Source organism: Camelus bactrianus, chromosome X, assembly GCF_048773025.1.
Source record: "Camelus bactrianus isolate YW-2024 breed Bactrian camel chromosome X, ASM4877302v1, whole genome shotgun sequence".
In the NCBI taxonomy this organism is placed as follows: domain Eukaryota; kingdom Metazoa; phylum Chordata; class Mammalia; order Artiodactyla; family Camelidae; genus Camelus; species Camelus bactrianus.
In genome coordinates, this window is record NC_133575.1 from 24,232,512 (window position 1) to 24,259,991 (window position 27,480).

The following is a 27,480-nucleotide window of genomic DNA, read 5'->3' on the forward strand; positions in this document are numbered from 1 at the left end:
AATATTGTTTGATTGTCTCATTTGTGGACAAAGAATATAAAAGGTTTATGCTAGATTTAGTTTCCAATAAGATGACAAATGTAGGTAAATAAGGATTCTCTCTAAGGAAAAACAAAAGACTGTATCTCAGTAAACTTTCAAATTCTGTGATCCATATCGAATGTATTAAATGCTACCATTGTCACAGGATGCGTTAACATTAGATAGAATTCTTGCAAAATAGAACACCTTAGGGCCTGGCTCTTCTGCCTGAATAGGACAACTTTACAATTTATTTCATAAATTATTTATAATCCCATGAGTAAAGGCTTTAATAAAATTACTGGTATTAAAGAAAACAGTGACTTCAGTCACCTGGGGTTGTTTTCTTTCTCAAAATGAGAATTTCCCACCATTTCTAAATAATCTAACACTTTTATAAAAAGGCAAAGTGGCGGTAGGCTTCAGTTGTCAGAGAGGATATTTTTAATAGAGAATGTTATTAATTTTAAAGTTCTTCAAAATTTAACAATCACCCTCTACTTAAAAAAAGTTACATTAAACTTACTCGGTTATGAGTTTTTCTGATTAGCTTATGTATATAATACACTTTTGTTCTTTCTCTTTCCTTTTAAGGAACTGTTAGTTATTCTTTGTTTATTACGCTGTGTACCTCCGACCCTGCGTTTAAAAAGTTATTCTTCAGCACATTTGTCTTTGGATTTCTCCATTGGTTAGAACTTAGTTTAACACAAAGTAAGTCAATTTGCTTATCGGGATCCAATCAAGCTGAAGATTCCAGTATATCAATTTTTTAAACAGTTTCTTATTTATGAAAAGCTTTAACTTTTATAAACCAATAGACAACCTGGGTTAGAGGAAACAATTACTAAGAGCAAAGAACATAACTGAATCTAAGTAACCTCCCAAGTTGTTTAAGCATAACGGTTATTAAAGAAACCAGGTAGAGCCACTATATCCCAGAATTCAAGGGCACGATAATGCAGCTTGAAACGAGAAAGGGAAACCTAGAGTTCCTTTAGGCTAATAAGGACTTAAAATAAACCTCAATTAATAGTTTGCATTTATCACTACAGAATTTTTGAAAAAGGATCCCCTTTAAATTAAACTACATGGTGGAATAAAAAAAGACCCACTAAAAATAAAGTAAATTCTTACATAAGCCTGTCTTCCAAACTGGTCATTTTCGTCTTATATTTAATGGAGCTATATGACTTTAAGTAAATATTTTAATGAAGTACATTCTGAAATACCAAAATTTTGTTATTAGACCCTCACACAATGTAACTTTAAAACAATGCACACTTTGTTTGCTGATATATAAATCACAGACTCCAAAAAGTTTTCTAATAACATTATAAATGCTGAGACAAATCAATTATCTGTTGGTATCTAGTATTAGTATTATTAATAACACACACCAATAGCAATAACAAAGACCACAGTACACTTTCCTTCGAGTGTAAATGTATAACTGTTTATGAGCTGGGTATTTAGCTTGGAGAAGAAAGCAAAGTGCATTTAGTTCAAAACTGAGACACTCACGTCTATCAAGATTACACAAATAGCATGGAGTTACCTGATTAGAAATAGCCCGCATGCCTCATTGAAATGATTCAACCATACTCAACATCGTACTATAAAACAAATTTCACTGATTTTTGAATGGTCCACTTTTAACAGGCCCTAGAATAAACTATCACCCTTTTGAAGGCCCTAAAGCGCTGAATCTCTAGAAATACGGCTAAAGAATGTTATGATGTAATCAGAAGGCTCTTCCCTGCTTCTAATGAAAGAATATACAAACATGTCTCCCTGGACTATAACAACCCAACAGCTTCTGTGATGTCACTTTGAACTCAAGGCCAGGATTTCTGTTGGTTTAAATTTGACCAGATGGGGACCTGAAAACCTCACTGATTCTCCTGACCTGGGGTAGAAGGCACTCTCAAAGTCTTACCAAGGGAAGAAAAAAATTGAATGAAGGGAAATTAAAATGTCTTTAAAACAAAACAAACAGAACAAAACTTTTTTAAATCAAGCAAGCGAATGTGTTGGTGGTAGCAGCACCCTTCAGCAGAAGTACTCACGCAGAATCTACCGGCCAGAAGTTGATCAGAGTAACAGGACTGCAAAACAAAAAATGAGGTGGTGAAGAGAAACACAGGCAAACTCAGCCACACACAGACACAAATTACTGAAAGGTCAAAATAAGTGAAATCCAATTAAGTATGAACCATGGAGTGCAACAGCCAAACAAAGGTGGAAAGTGAATTAAAAGAAAAACAGTTGTGCTATTGCCATGAGACTTATGGAGAAAAAGAAAGAGCAGGTTCAAAAGAGGTGAAGGCATCATCAGTTTGGCCATGAGAATCATTACTACTCACTGTGAAGAAATGTGCTGTGACTCTATTTGAAGTAGAAAAAAGTGACTAGATACGACCACACAATCAGATACAAAAAGACACACGCCTACTGATTTGTGAGGGAGGAAAATCAAAATGAGATCTTGGAGTCACTCATTTGTAAACAGTCCCATATTTCTTAAAAGCCTTGTAAGGTAGTGAGCAGCCGTAACGTGGTTTTATTTCCCTGTGAGATACAGTTCCATTTTTGGAAAAGGTCATTGTCATGGGACAACTGACATGGGAAAATGGCGACTGAATATCAGCTTGTTTTTCTCTTTGCAGCTAAAGTAAATCTAAAGAAAGAAATAGGAGAGACTGTTTGCACTTGGGAGTGAAGGAAGGTATTCAGCTGAGAGGAGTTCAAATATATACGTCAAACGAGAGTCTGTTTTGCTTTTCCCACTACTCACGTTTCCATGTTGTCCCCCTCTAAGACAGTCTGCACTGGCAGGTAGCCCATTCGGGGATGCTTCGCAAAATACCTTTTGGTTCGAAATTTGTTTTTTAGTACCTTGGCAAAGTCACGAACATCTTCTCCCGAAGTAGTCTGAAAGGGAAATCATGCTGAGATCAGGCTTCAGAAGGTATGATCTCAAGATAAAGCACCACTCCAGTGCTCTGCCTCGGGCCACTTGTTCTGTAACTTAGGAGCGAGTAGAGGTTGAGGGCAAAGGCTTTGGAATCACACAGAAACAGGGCTTTGAAACCAGGTCTGACATTTACTAGTGGGGTTAACTTGGGTGGGTTATTCCCCTGTCCGAGGCTTAGATTATCTATAAAATGGGGGCAATAATACCTGAACAAGTCGTTATGGTGAATAAATAAAGTATACCAACTACTAGGCTACTCAAACAGTAGTTTATAGAAGTCTTGAGGTCGAAAAGTTGACCTTAAGTGTGGCCACGCTGTACAGTATTTTTAAAATGTTTTGTCCACGTTGCTATCGTATTTCACCCACTAGATACCATCCATTCACAGCACGGTACACTCTCCATCACTGGCTAGCTTTGCAAAAGAAATCAAAGTGAGGAAGCAACAGCTGGGAGAATCACTCTGGAGATGGAAGCAAGAAATGCTCTAAAGCAGAGCTTCTCAAACTGATGTGTCCCTAAAATGCAGGTTTTGCTAAAATGCAGCTTTTCATTTAGAAAGTCAGGGGTGGGGCCTGAGGTTCTGTAGTTCTAATAAGTTCCCAGGTGATGCCAATTGCTGCTGGTCTACAGAGCACACTTTGAAGAACAAGCAGCTAGTGTTTAAGGAATAAAAGATTTTTACACTCAGATCTGTGCCCACCATGTCTAGGCCCTTTCCATTTCACCAGTGATTTTTCAAAGTTCTATTGGCCACTGAACATTTTCTCAACACAACATCTTAAGAGAAGGCTCCAGTTCTTAATTATACAACTGTGGGCAAATTATTTACCCTCAGGACCTCAGAGTCCTCATCTGTAAAAAGGGGCTGAGAAATAATACCTATCTCACACAGAGTACTTTAAAAGGTAAATGCCTAGCATTTAGTGGCTAGGTGTTAGCATATAAAACAGATAAAAGGTGAGTAAGATTAATTGAAAATAGTGGATTGTGAATTTGAGGCAAACTGTATTTTTGCCCTCCAATACCCAACATGCCCCATGACCATAACACCTCTCCACACAACCACCAGAGCTGTGCAAAATAAATGTGAAAATGTCTTCCCTACAACCCACGAAAACCGAAGAAAAACCTACTGGTTCACCAAACAATGTATGTTGAGTGTCTACGACATTCCACGAGTGCCAGGCATGCCCTGATGCACTAGGGATAAGGTAAGTCCCAGAGTCTACAATTTGGAGCCACTCGAGCTGGCTGACATGTGGGGAGACATCTGGGGAACTTACAAATCACAGCATTACATGTGATCTGCAATGCTGTGCACAACTGAAACTTCTCCCAGGTGCGCGGACGCACGTCAGGGAGGCGTGTCACTTACCGGAGTGCAGTATTCCACCATGGGGTAGTGCATTTTATGGCCTTTTGCAACTCGCCCAGAAAAAAAGCAACTTTGGCAGATGTCATAATTAAAGTGCTTTAGACTCCTGTACCTGGTAAAGAACAAAAACAAACACATGTGTATTTCTTCAAATCAGATTCCCAAAGAACACCCTTTAATAAACCTTCTTCCACTGTCTTAATTCTTGAAACAGAATGCAGTGTTCATTATTCCCACAAGGTAAGTGATTAACTTTCTCCTTCCAGATTTCTCTGGTGCTTCTCCAACACTATCAAAACATTTTGGCAGAAAGATTATCCTATAAACATTTGGAGGGAGGGAAGAAAAACTCAGCTCTTATTGAAACTCCACTAGGAACTCATTCAGATTAAGCAGGAAGATACTGGCAAACTTCCAGTCTTTTGAAGACCAAGTACTAGAGCTTGAAAGAACTTCCTGAAGAAGGTTGATGCATGGCAGGTCCCCCTACCCATTAGAAGGGCACAAAAGTTTTCTGAGGTAAGTATTTTCAAAAAATTATAAAGAGAAAGCAATTTCATAAGACAAAAAGAAAATGGAACTAGAACTCTCAATTAAAACAAATCTTGCTTTAATTACATTTCCTGATTGACTGACATGATTCATCTTCAGATAGTTACTTGGATAATCTCTTTTATCTGTCTCTCTTCAGAAATTCCTCACCACGTTGCCCACACATGATAGCTGAAGCCCCAAGAAAAGACATGATTTGGGTTAGATGAAAGAATTGATCATGTGTAAGTACTACATGGTACATTTCCCCGATTCTCAGATTACTGTATTCTTCGTTTCATGCTCTCCCTGCCTTGTGCTTTTTCAGATAAGCATCTTCGCCAATTCAAATAAACATATTCCTTATGTCACATATGGGAATGTGGGGGAAAAGCTACCATTTTTAGATCCCAACCCTCTTCGGGATGGGGGAGTGGGGGAGGAGGAAAAAGAAGTACTGATTCCTAAAATGATCTCATTTGATAAGGGCAAAAGAATTGAATGTGAAAAGGCTCTCTTAGATCCTCCAAAGCATTCGTCTTTGTCATTTTATAAAATTCCTCCCCCCCATACAAATCTTACCAATGAAGGAAGCTAAGAAAAGAAAGGTAAGAAATACTATGCGGTCCTGTATAGCTTCCCCTCCAACCCCACTGCCCCGTGGCATCACTCTTACCTGCCAAAATCAGGAAGGAAAGAAGGTGTCCTTTGCAAGCACTGCCTACTCAGTTTTGTCTATCTAGGCTTTAGAAACCTCTGAAGGTTTTTGTTAAAACCTCTTTGGAAACAGCATGAAGTATGGAAGGACAAACACCAATGGTAAAGGAGCACAGTGAATAAAAAGCACACAAATGGTACAAAGTAGTTATTAGGAAACAAAGTAATAAAACAAGTCTGAGCATAACCAGAAGAGTATTTACTTAGCTGGTAAGTGGATTCTGAACAGTCACAGATGATACAACTAGTTTACAAGTTAACACTTATTCATCGCTATGGAAACCTTGATGTTGATCCAGATGTTTAATACATCACTGTTTCAGAATTTGGATTTGAGACTGTTGTTCGATAAGATTAAATCACTTAAAAATATCCTGTCTCCCCAAACAGGTCAACAACACTGAAGATTTAAGAGCCAATTGTTTTCTGTGACATTTAAAGAATATCAGAATAATAAGCTGGTATCTTTCCTCTCACTTTCTCTTTTAAATTTATAAGGAACATTTTCTTTTTTTAGCTGCTTTGTGAATCTTTCATTTACTTGCATACTTTATATTCCCTTAGAAGTTCATTAGGATACTACAAAAAAAAGTGTAATCAGAATCACAGATAAAGAAGTATGTTTCAGGGTGCTTGAAACAATTCTTGTTACTTTTGGGGAAGAAAAGTGGTGCAAAGTCATTAAGAGACTGAGCTACCATGACGGGTCTCCCAAAATAGAATCATCCCTTAATTTTATAACCAATTCTTAGAGAGTTTCTATAAACAGAAAAGATCATGGGAAAAAAAAGAAAGAAAAGAATAGAAAAGAAAAGAAAAAAAAGAAAGAAAGAAAGAAAGAAGGAAAGATGATCAAAGTGTTTGCGTTCCAGGAAAGAAGAGGTACAGTTAATCTGTATACACCTGATGGACAAATATCTCAGTGGAGACAGGCAGTCAGTCCTAATCAACCAAGAACATGGCTCTGCAGAGCCGAAGAGTAAAGGTGGAAAGGGACACCTGCCGAATGAGGCAGATCCACCAAAACAACCCAGTGATCGGCGGTGCGGGGGGTGACATCAGCGATCGATGTCCCAGCCTGATCACCTCCTCTCCCACTTTGAAGAGGAACAAACTAACAGCAACTGGCACAGTAGATAAGACATCAAGTCATCAAAAGGCGAGAAATGTTAAGACAAAATATGACATTGCGGGGGCTCCTCATACCTGAAGCCGATGATCGGACACTCCTTGCAGATGTTACACTTGGCCTGATGCTTGGCGGTTTCTGCAGCGGCCACTCTGTGCAGGACGGGCAGCCACACCATGGACTGGGGTTCCAGTCTCATCCAGTCCAGGAAAAGGGCCGCTTCAATCTCTGGCTTATTATTAGCCTGCAAAGACAGGAAGGAGAGCAGGTAAGAGAGGAAAGGAGGCATGTGTCAGTTTAGGCAATATGTTAAAAAAAAAAAGAAAGGAAAAGAATCACAGAGGCACAGTGAGGCCCACTTTTCACTGCCTGTTGCTGCAAGTGTCTCCCTAACACCCACACGACCCACCTACCCCTGAGGCTTTGGGAAACTGCCATCACTCTGCTTGGCTACTAGATGACAAGAAACCAAAGCAAAACAAATGGAAAAAGGAAAGCAAAATACACACCTGAGAGGGACTCTACTTAGCTCCAGTTTTTGAACAGATACCTGCAAGTGTTTACTGATACCATTTCAAAGGAGAAAAAAAAAAAACACAACTCAAGGAACTATTGATTCCTTTTTTCCTAGCAAATCCGTTTCTCAGTGTTTCACAGAATCATAATGAAGAGGCTTTAAAATTCATCTGGTCCCAATGCTTCAATTTTGCCGACAAAGAAAAGTGACATACAGAAGAAAGAAGTGGCTTTTCAAAGGCCATACAACTCCCTGGAGGCAGAGCTGCTACTAGCATGCAGACCTCTTGGTCTAGTGCTGTTTTCATGGGGGCCTGTTGCTTCTCTGTCTTGAGTTCTCTCTCTTTCAAAGTCTAAGCTTAACAAACGCCAGTCCTCCCAGAGAGTACAATGATTTTAGAAAACTCAAAATATATTTATGCATCCATCAGTTGATTGGTATGTTACCATAGTGATGCATTTTAAGTACATATTTTTTTTTTAACTCTACAAGACTCTATTTTGAGTTTTTATATTGCTAGATTGACCTTTACATTGACCACTTTGTTTGTTTGTTTGTTTTTGTTTTTCATTGCTTCCTTCATCTCAAATATCCCATCTAGGATCAGTTCTGCCAAAGTACATCTTTCAGTATTTCCTACAGTCAGTGTCTGTTGATATCAAATTTCTCAGGTTTTGTTTGCCTGAAAGTCTCTTTTTCTATCCATATTCTTGATAGCTGTTCTCATTGGGTATAGATTTTAGATTGAAAGGGATTTTTTTGGGGGGGGGTGTTTCTTTTTATTTTGCTTTAGCACACTCAAGTACCATTACACTTCTATCTCACTTTCTCTGCTGCTGTTGAGAAGTCAGCTGTGAAGCTGTTGGCTGGTCCTTTGAAGGCCATCTGTCCTTTTCCTGTCTTGTCTTGTATTTCTAGGGCTTTATTTATTCTTTAGGATTCACTGGGCCTCTTGAATCTGTGGGTTAGAGTCTTGACTCAGCTCTGGAATCTTTTCAGTCATGATCTCCTGGGATACTCTCTTCTCCATTCCTTCTCCCCTCTGCTTACAGAAATCTATTAGATAAATGTTAAGATTTGGTCGATCTAACCTCCATTTATCTGAATAAGCCTTCCCTAGTTTTCCTCCTTTTTTGAATTTTAAATTTTGCTTATTGTACTTTTTAGTATCTAAGGTCACTTCTAAAGTTTGTTGTTCCCTGCAGGTATTTTTCAATGTTGTCTGTTATTTTTTTTTTTTTAACAGAGTATACCTAGTTTTCAAAAAATCATCTCTCATGATTCCAAGATATGAAGTTACTGTGGGTCTGCTTCAGGGGTCTGCTATTTCTGCTGGTTCTCACTCACCTTAGTTTGCTGTGTGCTCACTTTTTTTTTTTTTTAATATGTACTATAATGACCTTAAATTTTTTTCTGGAGATACTTTGATTCTTAGAATTTAAATGCCTTCTCCAGAGACCATCTGCATTTGCTTTCGTCAAGAACCAAAGGGCACTACCTATTCTGAGAACAATTTATGCTGAATCTATGATGGGATATTTAGCATCATGCAAGTGATGAGCATTTGAAATGCAAACCCATATTGCTTCTCTTGGAATGTGGTTTGCTAATAAAGAATCTATTCACATTTTAGACAGAAAAGCAGTAGGATTTGGATGGATAGGTCATTTGGCTTGAAACACTCACCACTTCAGTAGTACTATAGTTATTAGCCCTGATTATAAATGTGACATTACAATGAGCTGTTTAACCTTGAATATCCTAGGTGCAAAATGGTATCAGTTCAAGCTACTGATCAAAAGCTTTTGTTGAGTATTTCTCTCTGTGTAGAGTGCCATCAGAGAGGTACTTTGTGGAAAAATTTTTTAAAAATTAAAAAAGAATTATAGAACCTAAAGATGAAAGGGACCATGGAAGTGAATTCATCCTTTTGGAACGGCACCACAGAGCTCTAAGACTTTCAGTAGTCACTGAGTCCAAACTTATCCAATGCCAGTATATGTTCTTACAGCCACTGTATAAATACCACCCGTGTGGGGAGCAAATGTCTTTAATGGATGAACTTGAATATTTGTGCACAGGTATCCCTGTCAAAAGTGCTTCATCTCACTGAGCTGAAATCTGCCAGCATATAGCCAAGGGGACCGGAGGCTCGAGTCCAATCAAGAGAGTACAAACCCCAGCTTTGCTGCTGGTTGTGCTACCTTGGGAAAATCACTTACTGTATCTTAATTTTCCTCTGCCGTGAAATAGGACTATTAATAGCATCTACCGCATAGGGTTGCTTTAAGATTTCAATGAGTTATCAAATGAAAGGCACTTGTGTGTCTGGCATGTCTGGCACACAGCAAGAGCCATGCCCGTGTTTGCTCTTGTGACTGTCATTATCATTATCTTTTGACCAGAAACCTAGAAATTCTCAGCCTTCACACATCCCTTTAAGTATTTTACCAGAGCTGTCATGTCTGTCCATGCCTCTTTATCCCTATTCCTTTCATTTCTTCCTCAAATGACATGGCTTGGTTTGCCATTGTCTTTTAGAAAACTATTCTCCGAATATGATCTGCTGGGAATGGCACCTTCAGTTCTCTGGACAGTATAATTGGATGACTTTCTTTTGTTCTGTACTATAGGCTCACACAGGGTTTCCATTCAACCAAAATCTCTGGGTCAGTGTTTCCCAATGAATCCAGCAGATCAATCATCCAGCAAAATGTTTCATGAAAAGAAGGTCAAATTAATTAAGGAAACGTTGCACATTACATCTGCCTCTTAAAATTCTTAATGCACATCAACATACTAATGGCTGCGAGGGCTGTCGGCAAAGAAACACGTTAAACCTTGTTTGACCTCTGAATTTCCCACACTAATTATTCAGTGATCCAAGACCTTCATCTTTTTTTTTTTTTTTTAAGTTATAAGGCTTGTGAACACCACAGGGTACTAATGCTCTGTTGAGCATGATAAGAAATGCTGTGTTTGCCTACTGCTGGTGATTCCTCCATTTTATACTTGTTCAGTCGGGATTTGTTTCCCTTCACTTCTGTTAAAACCTTGTTAGTCTGAGCCCTTTGTACAATCGCATCTGTATCTTTAAGACTCCTGACTCTTCCAGCTATTGAATTCGCCATTCTTTCCAACTTTGTGTAATTTTTGCTGTTTAAAATACGTGCTCTGTCTTCATCAAAAAGTCACTGGTGAATTTATCAAACAGGCCAACGTCAAACTTGGGTCACACCACTACCGACTGCACCTGAGGTCAGCACAAAACCAGGATCCGGCCCTCGCTGGCTGTTGGACTGTGACTCCTCCCAGTTATATTATTGTCTAGTCTATACTGAACATGTTTTCTTCATTCTATAAACAAAGATACAATGAGAGACTTTGTCAAAAGAATTAAGTTTCAGCTACAATATGTCCTATAACAATCTCTTGCTCCACTGGTCTAGAAACCAAGTTTATCAAAATAACCCCTTCCAGCTTGGAGAAAAACCATTATAAAAAGACAGAAAATTGAAAAGCATCACTAACTCATTCCTATTTAAAATACAGCATTATTGTTGCTGAATCTGAACCTATATATTTTTTCTTGACTTAGGCTTAAATGATAAGTTTTTTTAATGATGGATTCAAAAACATGCTACAGAGAAAGAATTCTGGCTTACTCCAGCAAGTATAATGTTAACAGAAAGCTTCTGGTCATTCCGGAAGACAGGAAAAAAAAGTCTGACCATGAGTCAGCAACAAATGTAGGTGTACAAAATAACAGGAAAAAAAAAAGAAGGACCATGTCTGCGATGTATAACTAAAAACACAGCCAGTGGAGTGTGAACAAATGATCGCATTACCCTCAGTACTGCTCAAAACCTTCTTAGAAAAAGGTGTCTAGTTCTGGTGGCTATAGCTGACCCAGAACTTAGAGAAGGCTTGGCAGAAAGGCACAGTGATAATTACAGGGTTTGAAAGACCTACAAGAACAGCTTAAGGGAATTGGGATTATTTAGCCATGAAAAAAAAAAACAAAACAAAACCAGAATGTGCAAGAAAGAGTGGCTGAAGGGGAGATTTAATAACAGTTTTCAATTATATGAATGGCTCTTGCATAGGGGCCTATGACCAGCTGTTCGATTTCTCCACTGAGGACAGAACAAGAAGAAACAGGCTTAAGCAGCATGAAGAATTTAGGCTGTAACTCATACGGAAGCATTTTCTGATGCTGAAAGTTGTTAAAGCATTAGTGTGAATTACCAAGGGAAGCTAGAGAATGTTCTCCTCTTTCAAAATACCATAGATTCCCCTGTGCTTAAAGGCTGGAAATTCTCAAGGTTCTTTCTACCTCCTAAGATGCAAGATCCATCATTTTGGCTCTTTTAAAACTGCTCGCCTGTGCCACCTGACAGCCCTGAAGACAAGATATGGGGATTCACATTCTCATTCTGTTCCCATCTTTCATTTTTACTCCAAACCATTCTGTATCCTACTGGTATATTCCCTCTCCTTGTGTCTGACGATAAAGAAGGAAAGAATTAAAAACCAGGCAAGCGTCTCTAAAGATCTAAAAGACCTAGAACTAAAACCTAGTTAAAATTACCTTTTCATCATTCTAGAAAAAAACAAATAGGTTAGACTAGAATGACAGGAAATTGTTGAGGTCAAAAGACAGGTATGATGGCATTGGATTGAGATCATCCTTGGATGTGTCATTGTTTGCTGACATCCACCTGGGCCTCAGATATCTTCTTTCGGTGTCAAGGATGACCCTGCCGTCATCCTAAATGCCAGTTTCAGACCATCTAAGCAGAAACACTTAGAATAGGTCATTTAGCCCTGGTGTGTTTTGTTTTCTGGTTTTGGCAATACTTCCTTTTTCCCGTTCTATGGCACACACACAGCAAGCAGCGCTGTCACAGCTCCTTCCACTGTGATAGCCACTGTGGGGGAAGTACCTTGGGTCCCCGCTCTTTCTCTCTTGGTCCACACCTATCAGCAACTCTCCACAGCATGGAGGCTAGGGATGGAGTCTGCTGGAATTACTGCTGCTGCATTACAGCAGATTGCAGGGTGGCTTTATACAAATGTCATCTGAACAAGGTACAAAGACAACTTAAAGGAATCCCAATATCCGGCATTTCTAGCCAAGGGATGTAATTACCAATATAATAACTTCAAAGGACATTACGTGGCCAGTTGGCAGTTAGGGGATTTGCCATGGTTCAGAATAACTTTTGGGTTTCCTTCCCAGCATGCCTTCCATGAACCCTCAGGCACTGAAGGCCCCAAATAGCTGCCAGAGCAGTGATCTGAATATTGATTTTTCTCTCAGACTAACAGCCTCAGTTCACGGCCACAGGAGAAATGCAATGGGAAGATTTCTCAGCAAGCCCCGCAGCCCAGCTACCATAAACACGTACATCGTATTTGTAGGAGAAGGTAACTGGCATCCCAACTGTCAGGCTTTTGGAAAAAACATGGCAATACTTCATAAAATGGAAAAATATAGCAGAGAGAGAGGTAAACATTAGGCAAGAGACTGTCTGTAGCCAGTAGTTCTCAGACAATAAAAAGGAACTACGTTTTGTCCTGGAAATAATACTTGTCTAAACCTCCTTCATTCCTCTCCTACACAGGAACTATGTCTCTATACCTTCCGTCAAGATTTACTGAAGTGAACGATGGGTGGGAATTAAACTGTGATCACGATAAATAAAAGGAAGGATTATATCTGAATAAGAATGACAAAAAAACTGCCTACTCATCCTGAAGAGCAAAAAAAAATTAAATGTATAAGAGCCATCTAAGGAGTAGAGGATAAAGTAAGTACATTCTCAAATGCCTACTTTACTTCTAAATAGTTTTTTAAGTAAATGGCTCTCTGTTAGTTTGTCTGTTACAGTATCACATGCAAAAGGCTAATCCGTAGTCTATTTCTGGATTTGCAGGATATATTTAGAATGATTTCGCTTAAAATCTAGGAATACACACAATTTATACTTGGGGCCTGAAGGAGAGCTCACAGGCAGACAGCTATGCTTGAGGTCAAGGGTTCTCAACCAGGGACAATTCTGTACCCCCAGAGGACACCCGACAATGTCTGGGGACATTTTTGGTTGTCACAACTCAGGGAGGGGGTGTCAGTGGCACCCAGTGGGCAGAGGCCAGGATCCTGCTAAATGTCCACCATTGCACAGGACAGGCTTTACAACAAAGAATCACCCTGGCCAACGTGTCAGTGGTGCCAAGATTGAGAAAATGTGCCCTAATGTTAATACCTTACAATGACATGCTTCATTTGTCAAAACTGAGAAACCAACATGAGAAAACGATGATTACCTAAATGTCAGACTTCCCTGGAGCTCTGCAGGGCCCCCAGCAGGCAGGCAGCTGTTCTCCAGACACAGAAACCGAGCAGCTATGATAGGCCCGATCAACTACTGACTGGGAGAGAAAGGCTACACTGGTTAATGCACTGTAGACAGAGAAATGAGGTATCCATCCCTTCATGCCTGCTAGAAGGGCTGTCAGAAGACAAGACAAGAGACAAGCATTGGTGAGGCTGGAGAAAAGGGAACCTGTGCGCACCGTTGCTGGGAATGTAAACTGGTTCAGCCACTATGGAAAACAGTATGGAGGTTCCTCAAAAAAACTAACACTAAAACTACCAAGTGATCCAGCAACTGGACTTCTGAGTATATATCCGAAGGAAATGAAAACAGCATGCTGAAGAAACACCTGCACTCCCGTGTTCACTGCAGCATTATGCACAACAGCTAAGACATGGAAACATTCTAAGTGTCCGTCAATGGATGAATGGATAAAAAAAGATGCGCTGTGTGTGTATACAGCGGAATACTATTCAGCCACGAGAAAGAAGGAAATCTTGCCATTTTTGACCATACAGATGGACCTTGAGGGCATTATGCTATATGAGATAAGTCCGACAGAGAAAGACAAATACTGTATGATATCTCTCATGTATGAACTCTAAAAAAGCTAAACTCCCGAAACCAGAATAGAACGGCGGTTATGGGAGGCTGGGGCTGGGTAAATTGGGGAGATTATCTGCTTGCAGCTAGTACATAATTTCTTGAGATCTAATGCACAGCAAAGTGATTCTAGTCAATAATACTGTATTATAAATTTCAAAGTTGCTAGGAGACTAGATTTTAATCATTCCCACCACAAAAACAAAATGGTACTTATGCGACATGACAGAGGTGTGAGCTAACACAAGCGTGGTGATCATATTACAATATATAACTGTCACAGCACCACGTTGTACATTAAACTTACACGATGTCGTATGTCAGTTGTACCTCAATTAACATTTTAAGCTAAATATGTTTATATATTGTGGATAGAGGAACCAAAAAGGACTAATAAATTAAAAGTCCAAACTATAAGTCACAAGGGAACATGCTAAAATCTTAGACCCCAATTTGAAATCAGGTTGCTTCTCAAAAAGAAACTCTATGCAATGTATGCTAGGACAAATAGCAACTAATTTAATCATGGCAAATAATTATTCCAAGCAAGGTTAAGGCAGTCAGCTGGTACAAAAGTGTGGGTGTTGGTGTTAGTGTCTGTGTGTGTGCACATATGAGTGTATGTTTTCATTTTATTTAGTAGAGTTCCTGCCCATTTAGAATAAAAACAGTATCTAAATAAATAACTATTGCATGCATTCAGATTCATGAATAGAATTTCCGAACATTCTTACTGACAGAAACAGGTAAATTTGTGGAAAACACTGGGGACATACCACAGATTTTTAAAAAGGTTAATCTCTTCTTCCTGGCCATTTTCATCTGCTGTTTTCACTAGTAAAATGTTCCCTTCACAAATCCAAATAATCATTTCAATATTGCCGCTATTGTTAATAGGTTATGGCATTAATAGCTGACAAGCCAACTTTTCTGGCCCTGATTGTAAAAAGCCCTAGTGTTTGGAAAGATTTGCTGAATTTAAATTGATCAAAACAGTTTGTGAATTACTGTCTGTACACAAAGATTTAGAACTACAAGGAGAATGGCTGGCCAGGGTCAGACAGTATAGGACAGGCAGTTCCCGACTGTTCCCTGAGCTGTTATTACGATTTCTTTAACAACCTCTAAATCTACCAAGGGCATCAGTGGAATATTTTACATAAGAGAGAAGTGTGCACTAGCAACGAACATAAAAGGAGGAACAAGAACAAGTTGTAAAGAATATTAATGACTCTTCTTCCAAACAATCCCAATTTTTATGAAAATCAAATGAGTGATAAAAAAAATCTGCTATAAAACTGTATGAAACCTGCATGTAACAAATAAAACAGAAGGAAGGTGGCAGTTTGATCCTCTCAGACACGAGAACCTTGTGTTTTACCTTTGAGTTGCTGAGGACACTATAGTGTAGGGACACAAGGGATCATTTATATGAGGCTTCGCACAATGTTTTTTCACATCTTGTTCTTAGTCTGTGCTACTTCTAGTCAGAGAACAGCTGGTCTCGTGTGGAAGGCCACACTGTATATACAAGACTGTTTTCTGTACCTTGTATCTCTGCTACAAGCACTGCTACCTAGAAGATCAGGTAAGACTTGGCTGATAAGGACCAAGCTGTGAAATAAATACAGTAATCCATATCCCCTTCTGCCTTTTCCATGTGTAACATTTAGCATACAATCAAAGAAACCTGGGGGGGGATAAGCAGCTCTTGAGATAATCTGTTTAACCTCATGTTACAGATGAAAAAAGGCTCAAAGAGGTTAAGGAAACAGCTCAAGATTATCTATTATTTTAATACTAAAATATGTATGCTTAAAGTAGTCTTAAAAAGGGTGGACCAAAATGATTTCCTATGGGAACACACAAGCTGATCTCCAAAATCTTTTGAATCTTTTACTTGTCTGCGTTAGAGGCTCTCATACGTAAACAAGGCCTACTTGAGACAAAGCCCAGGTACCAACTCTTGAACTGAATTCTAAGCTGGAGAGCTACATGAAGATACAAGTGAATACTCAAAAAGCACTGTGCTAAGTGCATACTCGCATCTCCCTTGATTGCCTCCTTTCCCCCTTCTTTTTGACATTACATGTCCTCCTTCCTACTGCTAGATGCTACGGCATATATGAGCTACATGGACTGAGAGGTGCAAGGTTAATAGAAATTGAGGTTGCAAAAAGAGGGGAAAAAAGACACAGAAAAGCCTATGAGATTCTCAATCCTCATTAGCACATAGCTCACGTTACACGATTTGGTCCCACAAAAGAGCTGGTTAATATGAAAATGTATTTCTCAGATATATGTTTACATTACTAAGGGGGAAAAGGGCTGTCAATTCTATGCACTGGCGTTTTCAGCAATGTCATGGCAAAAATAGTATCCGAAGGCAGCTTGACCAGGAGAAGTCCAATTCTTTGTACATGCAAAATCACCCTAGATGTCTATGGTGATACACACACACAACAAAAGAGAGAAAGAGGGAAAGCGGGAGCTCTTCTTTATAGAAGAAAACCAGGTAATATATGCAGAAAGGATGGTAGAACTGGAAAATCACCAATCTAATAGCTAAATTAGAAAAGAATCATCAATGGAGACTAAAACCATAGGGTGAAAGCCTGTTGAGGAACAGGATGTTCATAAGTGCTCAAAATATCACAAAAGTGACTTTCTAATTACAAAGGGAAAAGGGTACTTTTACAGTGGAGATATCTGACTGACACCACCTTAACGTTCTTAGTATTACCAGTAAGAACCAAGTGTTATTTTGTCCCCCCACATGTGACGTAGTAGGAAAGGACACAACAGCGCCTTTGTCTTCCTCTTGCTAAAAACAAACAAACAAAAAATCATCCGGAATCTAATCGTGAAGAAACTCAGAAAAATCCAGAATATGGGACATTCTTCAAGAGAGCTGCCTGGACTCCTCAAAAATGTCAATGTTATGAATGTAAAAACAAAACAAAAAAATGCTGGGAGACTGTTCAGATTAAGTGTATGTAGAGACTTGACAAGCCAGTGAGAGACAAAGACCTTGACTGGAATCATGGGAGAAAAAAGCCAGAAATAAGGAACATTCTGAAGCAACGGTAACATTTCAATGTGGACTACATGCTGGATGATACCACTGAAATGATGTTTTTATGTGTAGCGACAGGATGTAGTTATGCAGGAGGAAGTCCTTTCAAAAAAGATGTATGGTGAAGTGTTTAGGGTTTATGTTTTACGGTGTAATGTCCTTTTACTTTTAAACGGTAAAGGGGAGAAACATGTTTGTGTATGTGGATTCAAGTGAAGACATCACGAAATGTAAATGGGGCAAAATGCTAAGCAGGGTTGGACACACGAGACGTGTGCTTGTTAATCATATCATCTTTTCAACTTTTCTTTACACTTGAAATTTTTTCCAAATAAAATGCTGGTTGGAAACTGTGATAACTGTGAAAAGGGAGGGGGAAATGCCATTGATGTCAATGGTATAAAATGTGAAAAACTCTAGGATTAGTTTTCTGACAAAATGCAAACCTAACACCCAACTGATTTCCTGTTCTTAGCGTCGTTGTTCCTAAAGCATCCTCTAGTACACTCTGCTGAGATGTGCTTCGCCCAGATACCTGACTATGGGTTTTCAGCCATAAAAACGAGTTTAAGCAGCTCCACGTTTACAGAAAATTTTAAAATAATGATTGAGAGGTCAAGAGTTGTGTTGGCGAGACAAGAAGAAGTAAAAGGCTCCCCATCACTGCTGTCTTGGGTAGAAATCAAGTATTTTATTTAAAGTTCTGAAGATAATGAGCAGGTTGGAGGCCAGTAGTCACTGCTCTAAAGATTAATCAGGACTCTGAATCACCCATTAAAGATAAAATAAGCCCAAACAATAATATACAGTGATTATCCACTCTTCATTTACATGTTCAAGGACAACTGTCCTGACCTCAGGCTCTCCACTCCACCTGACTAATAAACCAATTAACATCATGGCTCCAGGGAACAGCAGCACAATTTAAAAATCTATGCAAATCTGTAAGTACACTCAATGTTATTAATTTATGCTAGAGAGAGTTCTTATTTTACAGAAAACTTTCCCATATGCATGGTGAAGCACATATATCTGCCTGTAGATATCATGGAACATTTTTCTCGAGTATGTATCAGGACACATTATGCTAAAGTACAAGCTTTAACATTAACTCTTCCACAACAGCCTCCAACAATCATTTAAAATCCAGTTCAGGAAAAGGTAAACATATAGGAACAGAATATGGAGGAGTGGTTTCCAGAGACTGGGAGCAGGCGTGATGACCACAAAACAAGAGGGAATTTTAGGGGTGATGAAAATGTCTTGATTATAGTCGTGGTGACAACTATATACATTCGTCTAAACTCAGAGAAATGAACACCAGAACAAATTTTACTGTATATATTTTAAAATGTAGCTTAAAAAAAAGCAAATTAGAAAAAGATTTTAGCTAGTTTATCAAATGCTCCCCCCAAACCCAAAGTAAACGAACAAATGAACAAAAAATCTTTAGCTATTAGAGTATCAAGACACACAAAGGACTCTGGATAAACAAGTAAGGGTAACCCAGGAAGACATTTTGCACTTCCTTTCATCTTAAATAAATCTTTGTAGAAAGAACTTTCTATTTTAAAAAATCCAACTTATGAGCCAGTGACAAACATGGGGGAAAAAAAGAAAACGGTGAATGTTGAACTCATGTTTCCTTGTTTCCATGAGCTTCTGGGGTAAGTATCAACGTGAAATTGAAGTAATGGCGAATCGATGAAAGGGAGTCCGGGATATTCTTCCATGGCTCCCCTAAAATATGTTTTCTTCATTAGCACTTCTGTCTCAGCTTAGGGAAGGGAAGGGAAGAGAGGAAGGAAGGACGGAAGGAAGGAAGGAAACTTTGGTCCTAACAAAGAATACTGCTTTAGAAGACTGAGGAGGGGAAACGGGAAGACGTGATTTTCCTTTGCAATACGTATACTATGAATGAAACAGGATTCAACTACAACACAAACCTATCTTTAAAATGCTGGTGAAGAAAATATCCATCACTCCAGACTGAGAAAGTTAACCACAGAAGCCACGGCCACAGCTTATAGTAAAGAAGAAAAAATCGACAATTGAAAACCAATAGTCAACTCAAGACAATGCTGATAATACTCTGATGAAAGGCCCTTTCCTAAAAATTTGTAGGAATTCTGTCCATGAGCAGGCCCAGTAGGAGCCTGGTGATACCACCTCTACTTAGACACACCAAGTCCTAAATAACTTACATCGTAGTCACTAGCAATTACCCATCAGTCCAAAGGGGTATAAAAAGAATGTCTATGGGACCAAAGGGACCATATTTTGATTAGTGAACAAACAGCCAAAGGAAATCTAAGCAAAATGGAATTTTTAGGAGTTATTTTAAGCATGGAAAATATAAAATGTTATCAATTGGCATGGGGAATGCTGTCAAACGGATTAAGAAGTGTCTTGGCATGGTATCTTACCACCATCTCAAGAGTGTCTACAATCTAATCTATAGATGCTTGGTTACAGATAAAAGGAATTGTTAGTCTTGGTGGGCTATCCTCATGTTTAAATACACTATAGATAATGGTAGCTAATGCCCAGTGAGTACCTACTATGTGCCCACCACTCTAAGTGCCCTGCCTCTACTAGCTCAGTCCAAGAACTTAGGGGCCAAGAAGGTCAAGAAAGGAATTCAAGGTCACACACTCGGCAAAGAGCAGAGCTGGGATTTGAGCCTGAGTAATTAGCTTCAAGGGTGTATGTGCTTAGCCATTCTGCCACTTCACATGTCCTGGAATGATTTTTTACTTACACACACACACACACACACACACACACACACACACACACGCGCATGCTTTCCACAGTTGAGGTTATAATTTATCCTCATTTCTATATCATTCTATATTACAACAACTGTGCATAGATGATATTCATTTTTGTCATATGAATATAAAAATTCAGAAGACAGATGAAAAAGCAACTTACTCATTTTGAATGCATGAATACAACAGGAGGCAGAAAACAGATGTAAAATAAAAAGATTTTGACATGCAAGCTCTTGTAGGTGAAGCATGTTGAATATAAAGTTGGTATACTTGATTCTATCTAAACAATAAAGTCTTTAAAATGTTTACAGAAGAAAATAGTACAAAGACTATTGGGGGAGGGCCAGGGGGAGCACTTTGAAGGGCATAGCCAAACACCAATTTACAGATACTTGACTTCTCTGGAGTCAATTAAAAGCGTTTTTTTTTTTTAAACTGAAAACCTAAAAGGAAATATTATTCGATTTCATTTGAAGGTAGACTAGACACCTGAAAGTGGGATTAGAGTATTTTAAATAAAGATCATGGTGTGTGTGTGTGTACGTGTGTTGGGGTAGGGATAAGAGTGTTCAGTTACCCACATCATCCTATTATAACCTAAAATTCATATAAGGGATCATCTTAACACTTTCTCAGTTCAGTCTAGTATTTGAACTGCTTCAAGCCATCTACTTCTACTCAGATGGTTTAGCAGAAGGAAATACTGGCTTAGAACATAGGGAACTTGGGCCTGATGTCTCGTTCTGACATGAATATAACTGCAGAATGTAGAATATATTCATCCTGCCTCTCTAGGTTTCAGTTTTCTCATCTGAAAAAGGAGACATGTGGACGAACTCCAGGGTTCCTTTGGGCAGTCTGTGTGACTCATGGCCAGGGCAGACCTGGCCTTACTTGAGGTCATAAGGATTAATCTACTCCATCAACAGGGATGGTTGCATGGAATATGAAAGCAGATCAATCCGATGATGCACTAATTGTAGCTGTATTTCCAAAACAAACTAATTTCAAATCTTTACTTCTACGAATACTCAAAAGAGTCAATTTCCCAGTAACTGTGCTGACTCCAGTATGCGTCCAACGTAGAAACATACCCTGTCGCCTCACTTAGTAGCAATGAAGACACCACTGTCAAACCCATACATTTATAGTAAATTTTCCCCTTTAAAATCCACAGATATGACTTCCTTTACCGGCTTAATGGATAATTCCTTGAAGGGCCTATCCTGATTTTTAGTAGGCAAAGCATCTTATTTAGACTTGGCGATTTCCTTTTCTCTTTTACAAAAGTTTTTGGGTTTTTCCCCCCTATTTTTTTGAAGGGGGGAGATAACCAGGTTTATTTATTTATGTATTTTTTAATGGAGGTACTGGGGATTGAACTCAGGACCTTGTGCATGCTAAGCACATGCTCTACCACTGAGCTATTCCCCCCATTTTTTTCTTAATGTGATAAGACACACATACCATAAAATTTACTATCTTAACCATTTTAAGTGGACAATTCACTGGTATTATGTATATACATATTGTTGTGTGACCATCACCACCACCCATCTCCAGGACGGAGGGATACGGGCCAAGGAAACCTTCAAAAAGATCACCCCGCGAGCACTGCACATGAAAACACCGCTGTCCTCTTGTCCCTGCCAGGCCCTTGTCTGAATCAGAAGCTGACATTTTTCTAACTGCACCAGCTTGAAAAGACAACAAAGGAAATAAAAAGACTATAGTCTGAAGTCAACTTCTCCTTCTGTGATGCAGGGAATGCATTTGTCAGAGAAACAAGCACTGTCCCGCCGTGCGTTTCCTCGGGTTGCTAGAAAGAGCAGTCTTTGAGCACAGCTTGCTGAAGGAACTAGCCCGGCCCCGTTCCCAAGGTCTTACACTTCAAACAGAGGGCAGAGGGCATTTTCAGTCCTGTTATCTTTCCCTACAGCAAACATCAAATTTTCATGCACATTGCAGTTTCCGAATGGCAAGGTGACGGCCAGGGCTCCTGGCTGAGGAACAGCCCGCCAGGGCCAAGATGCCAACTCTGAAGGAAGCATTCGCAATGGATCTGTTCAAGCAGACTGCCAATTACTAGCAGGTGGAGAGGGGCCCCAAATCTAGGCAATATAAACTTCGCCTGGCTCTGTACCTACACAAGGTGCACGTCCTTCTAGCCACATTCAATTTACCAATACGCGACCTCTTAAAATGAGGATTCCTCTTCTCCTCATCTCTCCTATGTTCCCTGTTTTGTTATGGCATCTCGTAATCTAGCAGAGACTCAGAAAAAATTCCTGTTGCTTCAGCTTGGGAAGCTGAAGAGCATTAGTATCAAAAAGTACATATTTGGGGATGAGGAGGTAAATGGGCTTGGGGACACTGACTAAGAGTCAAATTCTTCCACCAGCTGACAAACTGCAGGGGAACGGATAAATTCTCCATCTACTGAAACAACAATAAAAACAAAGCCCCCCAAGTCTGTCCATTTTATTCATCTCAAAGAAAACTATGTGAACAAAGGTAAAATGTTATCATCAGTAGCAATAGTAACAATATCATTTACAACCATGGCCAGTACAAATGGTAGGGAGAAGCTATTTCATGGTAGTGAAAGCAAACTGTGGGCAGTTATAGAAACAGATGGGAAAGGTCTGAGAGTTAAACAGAGAGAGCAGTAAGACCAATGAAAGTGACCAGGGTGTGGTTTTAGAGAAATGTATTCATTGGGGGAAATCCATCAAGATATTAACAGTGGTAGTAACAGGTTTTTTTTGTCTACTATTTTGTATTTTCCAAATTTTCTTCTTTGAACATTTAGAGTTAGAAGAAAAATTAGTAAAGTACTAATTTTTTTAAGGGAAAGAAACTGCTTCCAGGCCTTCTCATCACTTGTAATAATTTACACAAGTGTACAAGTGGCAATGAAACAGAATCAAACCAAAGATGTTGGATTTCCCCCATTCTCAGCATAAACCTTTCCGAGAGCTTGGAGACTGGCTAGCTAGGATGCATTCAATCACTATGTGATGGAGTGGTGGCCTGAGTTCAAAGTTCTGGTGCTGAGAAGAGAGTGTGCTGCTACCGGGACAGGGAAGTAGTGGAACAAGGGGCAGGAAGTGAATGAAAAACGCAGACACTCCCGCTCCCCCTCCCCAAGGATGCAACAGGCTCCTGATAGTGGGGTGGCACTAGGGAAAGTGGAGTTTCTGCTCAACAGTCCCTTGTCCCGACAGCTGCTTGAGTTCAAGAGAGCCAGAGACTAGAGCTTCCCATCACAAAAAAGGAAATGATAATGATGTGACTGAGGTGCTATTGCTACAATGGCAATCATATTACAATATATAAATGTATCACATCAACATGTCATACACCTTAAATTTACACAATGTTGATGTCAGATATATTTCAATGGAAAGAGAGAGAGTGCAGTGAGGGTGGCGGTGGCTGCTGGTGTTGGCAGCAGCATGGTCAGTAAGTACCATGGGGGGATGGGACAATGGCTCCAGCAGCCCTGAGTCCAGTCCACCTGGCTCTGAGGCAGGAACTGTCCCTGAACAGACATGGCTGTTGGAAGATCTGTGTTCTGACCCTTACTCTCAACCCATCACAGGACACACACAGCTGTGTGTGGGTATGTATATATGAACACGTGTGTGTTTCATAACTAGGATGCAAAAAGTTACTGAAACTTGACTGAAGAGAAAAGAACGCTTAGGGGAAGAAAATTAAGCCATTGCAAGTTGTTTCAGAACTGGATTTTAGAAAAAAAAAAAAAAACCAGAATGAATCTGGACTATTTGTGGCCATTAATATTCATTGTATGGGAGTTACTTGTGTCAACATTCTGGAGTAGAAATATTAATGCAGCAACACACAAGACAAAACTCAGAGGGAGTGATAGTCTATTCATGTTTCGGGAGATTTGAGTACGAGGTTAAAAATGTATTTATTTCTCCACATCTGTTTTACTTTTGCAGCTAATTTGCCATAATTTTGTCAAACCAACCCCTAGTATATCCAACCCTATATAAGCAGCCTTATTATGTGTGTATATATATTCAATCTGCCCAATTAACTATTAAACAAATGCTCAAACTGCTTGAAATTTCTAAACATTGACAATGTTCTACCCAGGAGCCCTTCTAGAGTTTTATTGTAGTCTGTGGTCAGACTACATACAGGTCTAACCCAGTTATCTGTACACCTAGTTCTACTGATGATGAGATTAGAATGGACTGAAACCCCAGATAACAAAAATAGTTCCTAGAATTTAGAAAACAACAGAACAACACTGCGAAAAACGTGACACTGCAAACACCTCACTCCTTCAGTGCTAGTGGGATTATAAATAGAGACAATTTTGATAAAAAGCCATCTCGTAATACGTATCCGAAGCCAGAAAACTGCTTATATCTTTTCATCTGGTAATCCCATTCCAGAGAATTTATCCTAAAGGGAAAAACTTGAATCAAAGTAAAGAGCTAACTGCCTAAAGATGTTCACTGCAGTGTTACCTACCTTGCCAAAAAAGAGAAACAACCTAAATGTCAGTCAGTGGAATGCTTAGGTATCTGGGAGGAAGAGGATGTTTCTGGGGACACTGATTATGGTGTGGAAAAGGCAATGGGGCAGAAAACCAAAGAGAATGGGTAGGAGTGTGCTGAGCTGGTGAAGGACACTAGCAGACAGTACAAACCTCTGACCTGGTTGTAAGCCTATGGGAAGTCACCATCCAGGCCTTGGAATAGTAGAGGAATGTCAAAGCTACAAAAGGAAAACTTTTAGAAAAACGATAGCTGTGTCAGCTATTTACCAACAGACATTGAAAAGAAGGCGAAAATACATAATTAGACAGAATTAGGTTAGGGACAAAAACTGAGACTAAGAGACTCACCTAGGAAGGTCATTTTCTTATTTACAAAGGATTTCCATGGCCGGAGATTTATTTCCTCTTTTGCTAAACCACTGCAGATGCCCTTCCCTCCCAGCAACTTAGTAACTGTGGGGTTCTGGCTGCAGATGGAGATTTCTTTCCCTTCCTTTGCACTGTCCTCTCCCCTGAAATCCACAGTTTCAGAAGCCATTGCCTACAGACGTTTCAAATATCAAAAATTCCCTACCTACCTGCCTATAGGAGAGCTACAAAGAGAAACTAAAGTTCTGTGGTTTTTAAATTAATTTCTAAAATACGAAAGAACAAATACGCTACTTAAGACGGTGAATAACTTACAAATTGGAAGCAGCTCCTGACACTTGGCTCAATGTTACTGCCCCCAAAGGATGCAACTTCACCCAGCTGTCTTGGGATCTGGATAGAATCATGCAGAAGGAGGCCCAGTCTGCGCTGGTCACAAAATCCCGTTGAACTGGCCACTTGCTTGAAAAGGTCTACAAAAGGAAGACGAGAATTGCAATGATCAAAAAGCAGGACCAAGTAGATGCTGGCAGAACCTAACGACCAACTCAACTCCAGTACCAATTCTCAAGAACAGCCAACATTTCCACAGAGAAGCTACTTCTACTGTACACTAATCTGGACATTTATTATTTGGGGGGATCAAGTTAATCATCACTGTGTATATACGAAGTGTGACAGATTTTAAATAAACTGTAGCCCTGCAAGAAATGAGTTTATATACAGTTTTGACACATGAATTTTTCCTAAGCGAGAACATAATCATTTGGAAAATATATATAGGATGTGACCACTATCATGCAATAAATGTTTTAGCATTAAGAATCACAGTACTGGCCCAAGGCTCTATCCCCTGTGGACATCAGATTCAAAAATGTTCCAAAATCGGGGCTTCTTTATGAAGTCATACAATTATTTTCTCCTATGTGTTCCCACAGGATGCTGTACGTATTTGTAATTAGCTCAAATCACTTTACAGTGCCACTGATTTAATATGTGTCTGTCTTTGGGGCTGAAGATTGATATCCCCTTGAGGGCAGGGACCATCTCTTTGTCACCTGTGAGCCAGAAACATGTAGAGTGGAAGAGTTGCATTTGGAGGACTGCGGGTGCCCAATATATGTGGATTCACAGAAGGTATGACTATACCAAACACCTGCAACATATGGTTTGTTCTCAGAAGTAAAATTAGTTTAATCCTACCTTGCATTCAAATAGAAGTTGCCAAAAAACTAAATCCAAGAAAGCTTAGCCTACTCAAGAGCACACTTTCATCTCTCAGAAATGAAATGTTTTAACGAGATACTGAAGACGCCAATAAGAACAGTGAGATCTCATACACAGCCTTTCCTCATCTCTCCAAAACACACACATAATTTCAAAATTATGAATTCTCTTCAAATATCCCAGTTTGAAGTTAACATTTTTGTTTTGCAAACCTCAAACATGTTCCCTCTTAGTAGTTATTTGACACACAGGCTGGAAGCGTCCTTGAGGAACCAATTTGGTACCACGATGCGCTGGAACCATACCATTGGCAACGTTAGCGTAAAAGCTAACCTATAACAAGTAACTACAGCATTTAAAGGAGGAAAACCTGCAGAAATATTCTATTTTATCCCCAAATACAGTTTTAAATGGTTAACAAAAGCTGTTCCGTTATTTTTCCTTGGGTTCTTAGGATGAGAAAACTCAGTGGAAACTACATAAAAGTGAGAGCTAAAAGAGCTTGTGTATTTTGTGGTTTACTCCTAGGGGGGAAATGAGCAGTAGGACACAGAGTGGCTTTGGAGGAATTCAATCTCTTTTATCTCCTGCCTGTGCTTAAGCTCAGCACATCTCCTCATCCCTGTGTGGCTAGGCCTTAAGGGAAAAGAGACGATAGACTAAGTTTGTTTAATCTTCCTACCGAAAAGACTTCTCACAAGCATTTAAAGGGGAGAAACAAGTACACTGCTTCACAATGGGAATGAATGGTTGCTTAGTAATCTCAACCATCCCTCTTCCAGCATTTGCTTTTAATTTAGATTTACAGTTTTCAGCAGAAGGGCCCAATGGCTAATCAAAAGGAAATTTTATAAGGTGATATTTACCTGGTAAGAAATGGCAAGCTATCTCTCAAATAATAAAATGTTAATCACATCACAGAAGTGGACATGTCAGTACAACTTGCAGTAAGATAATTATAAAATAAGCAATGTTTTTTGAACGTGAATGCCAGACAGTATTCTTTAAATAAGACTCCAAAGGCAAGGCAAGTGCACGGATTAAACCTTCACATTTATTTTTCTGACTTAGACAAAGGGGTTAGGAAATCAGACTTTATCCCTGAGGGACAAGTGTTTTATTCAGACACAGTCAATGTAATGTAAAATAATACTCGGACTCGAGAAGTTAATCCTCATTCTCTATTTAAATGCCTACAATTTAATTTCTGACAGGGAACGGCACAAACCAATTTTTAT

At 39.3% G+C, this 27,480-nt stretch overlaps 1 protein-coding gene across 14 annotated transcripts in view; it reads right to left on the reverse strand.

The window, feature by feature from the left end:
* The window catches only part of DMD (dystrophin), a 1,840,970-nt gene that overhangs the window by 63,389 nt on the left and 1,750,101 nt on the right, over positions 1–27,480 (reverse strand). For 11 of the 14 annotated variants that reach the window (XM_045507265.2, XM_045507267.2, XM_045507235.2 and 8 more), the window contains 5 exons: positions 25,331–25,488; positions 6,831–6,997; positions 4,377–4,488; positions 2,819–2,955; positions 2,091–2,129 (listed from right to left, as the gene is read on the reverse strand). In XM_045507265.2, coding sequence (XP_045363221.2) covers positions 2,091–2,129; positions 2,819–2,955; positions 4,377–4,488; positions 6,831–6,997; positions 25,331–25,488 — 613 coding nt within the window. The remainder of the gene's footprint in view (positions 1–2,090; positions 2,130–2,818; positions 2,956–4,376; positions 4,489–6,830; positions 6,998–25,330; positions 25,489–27,480) is intronic. The other 3 variants (XM_045507252.2, XM_074360002.1, XM_074360004.1) reach the window with 1 other exon arrangement.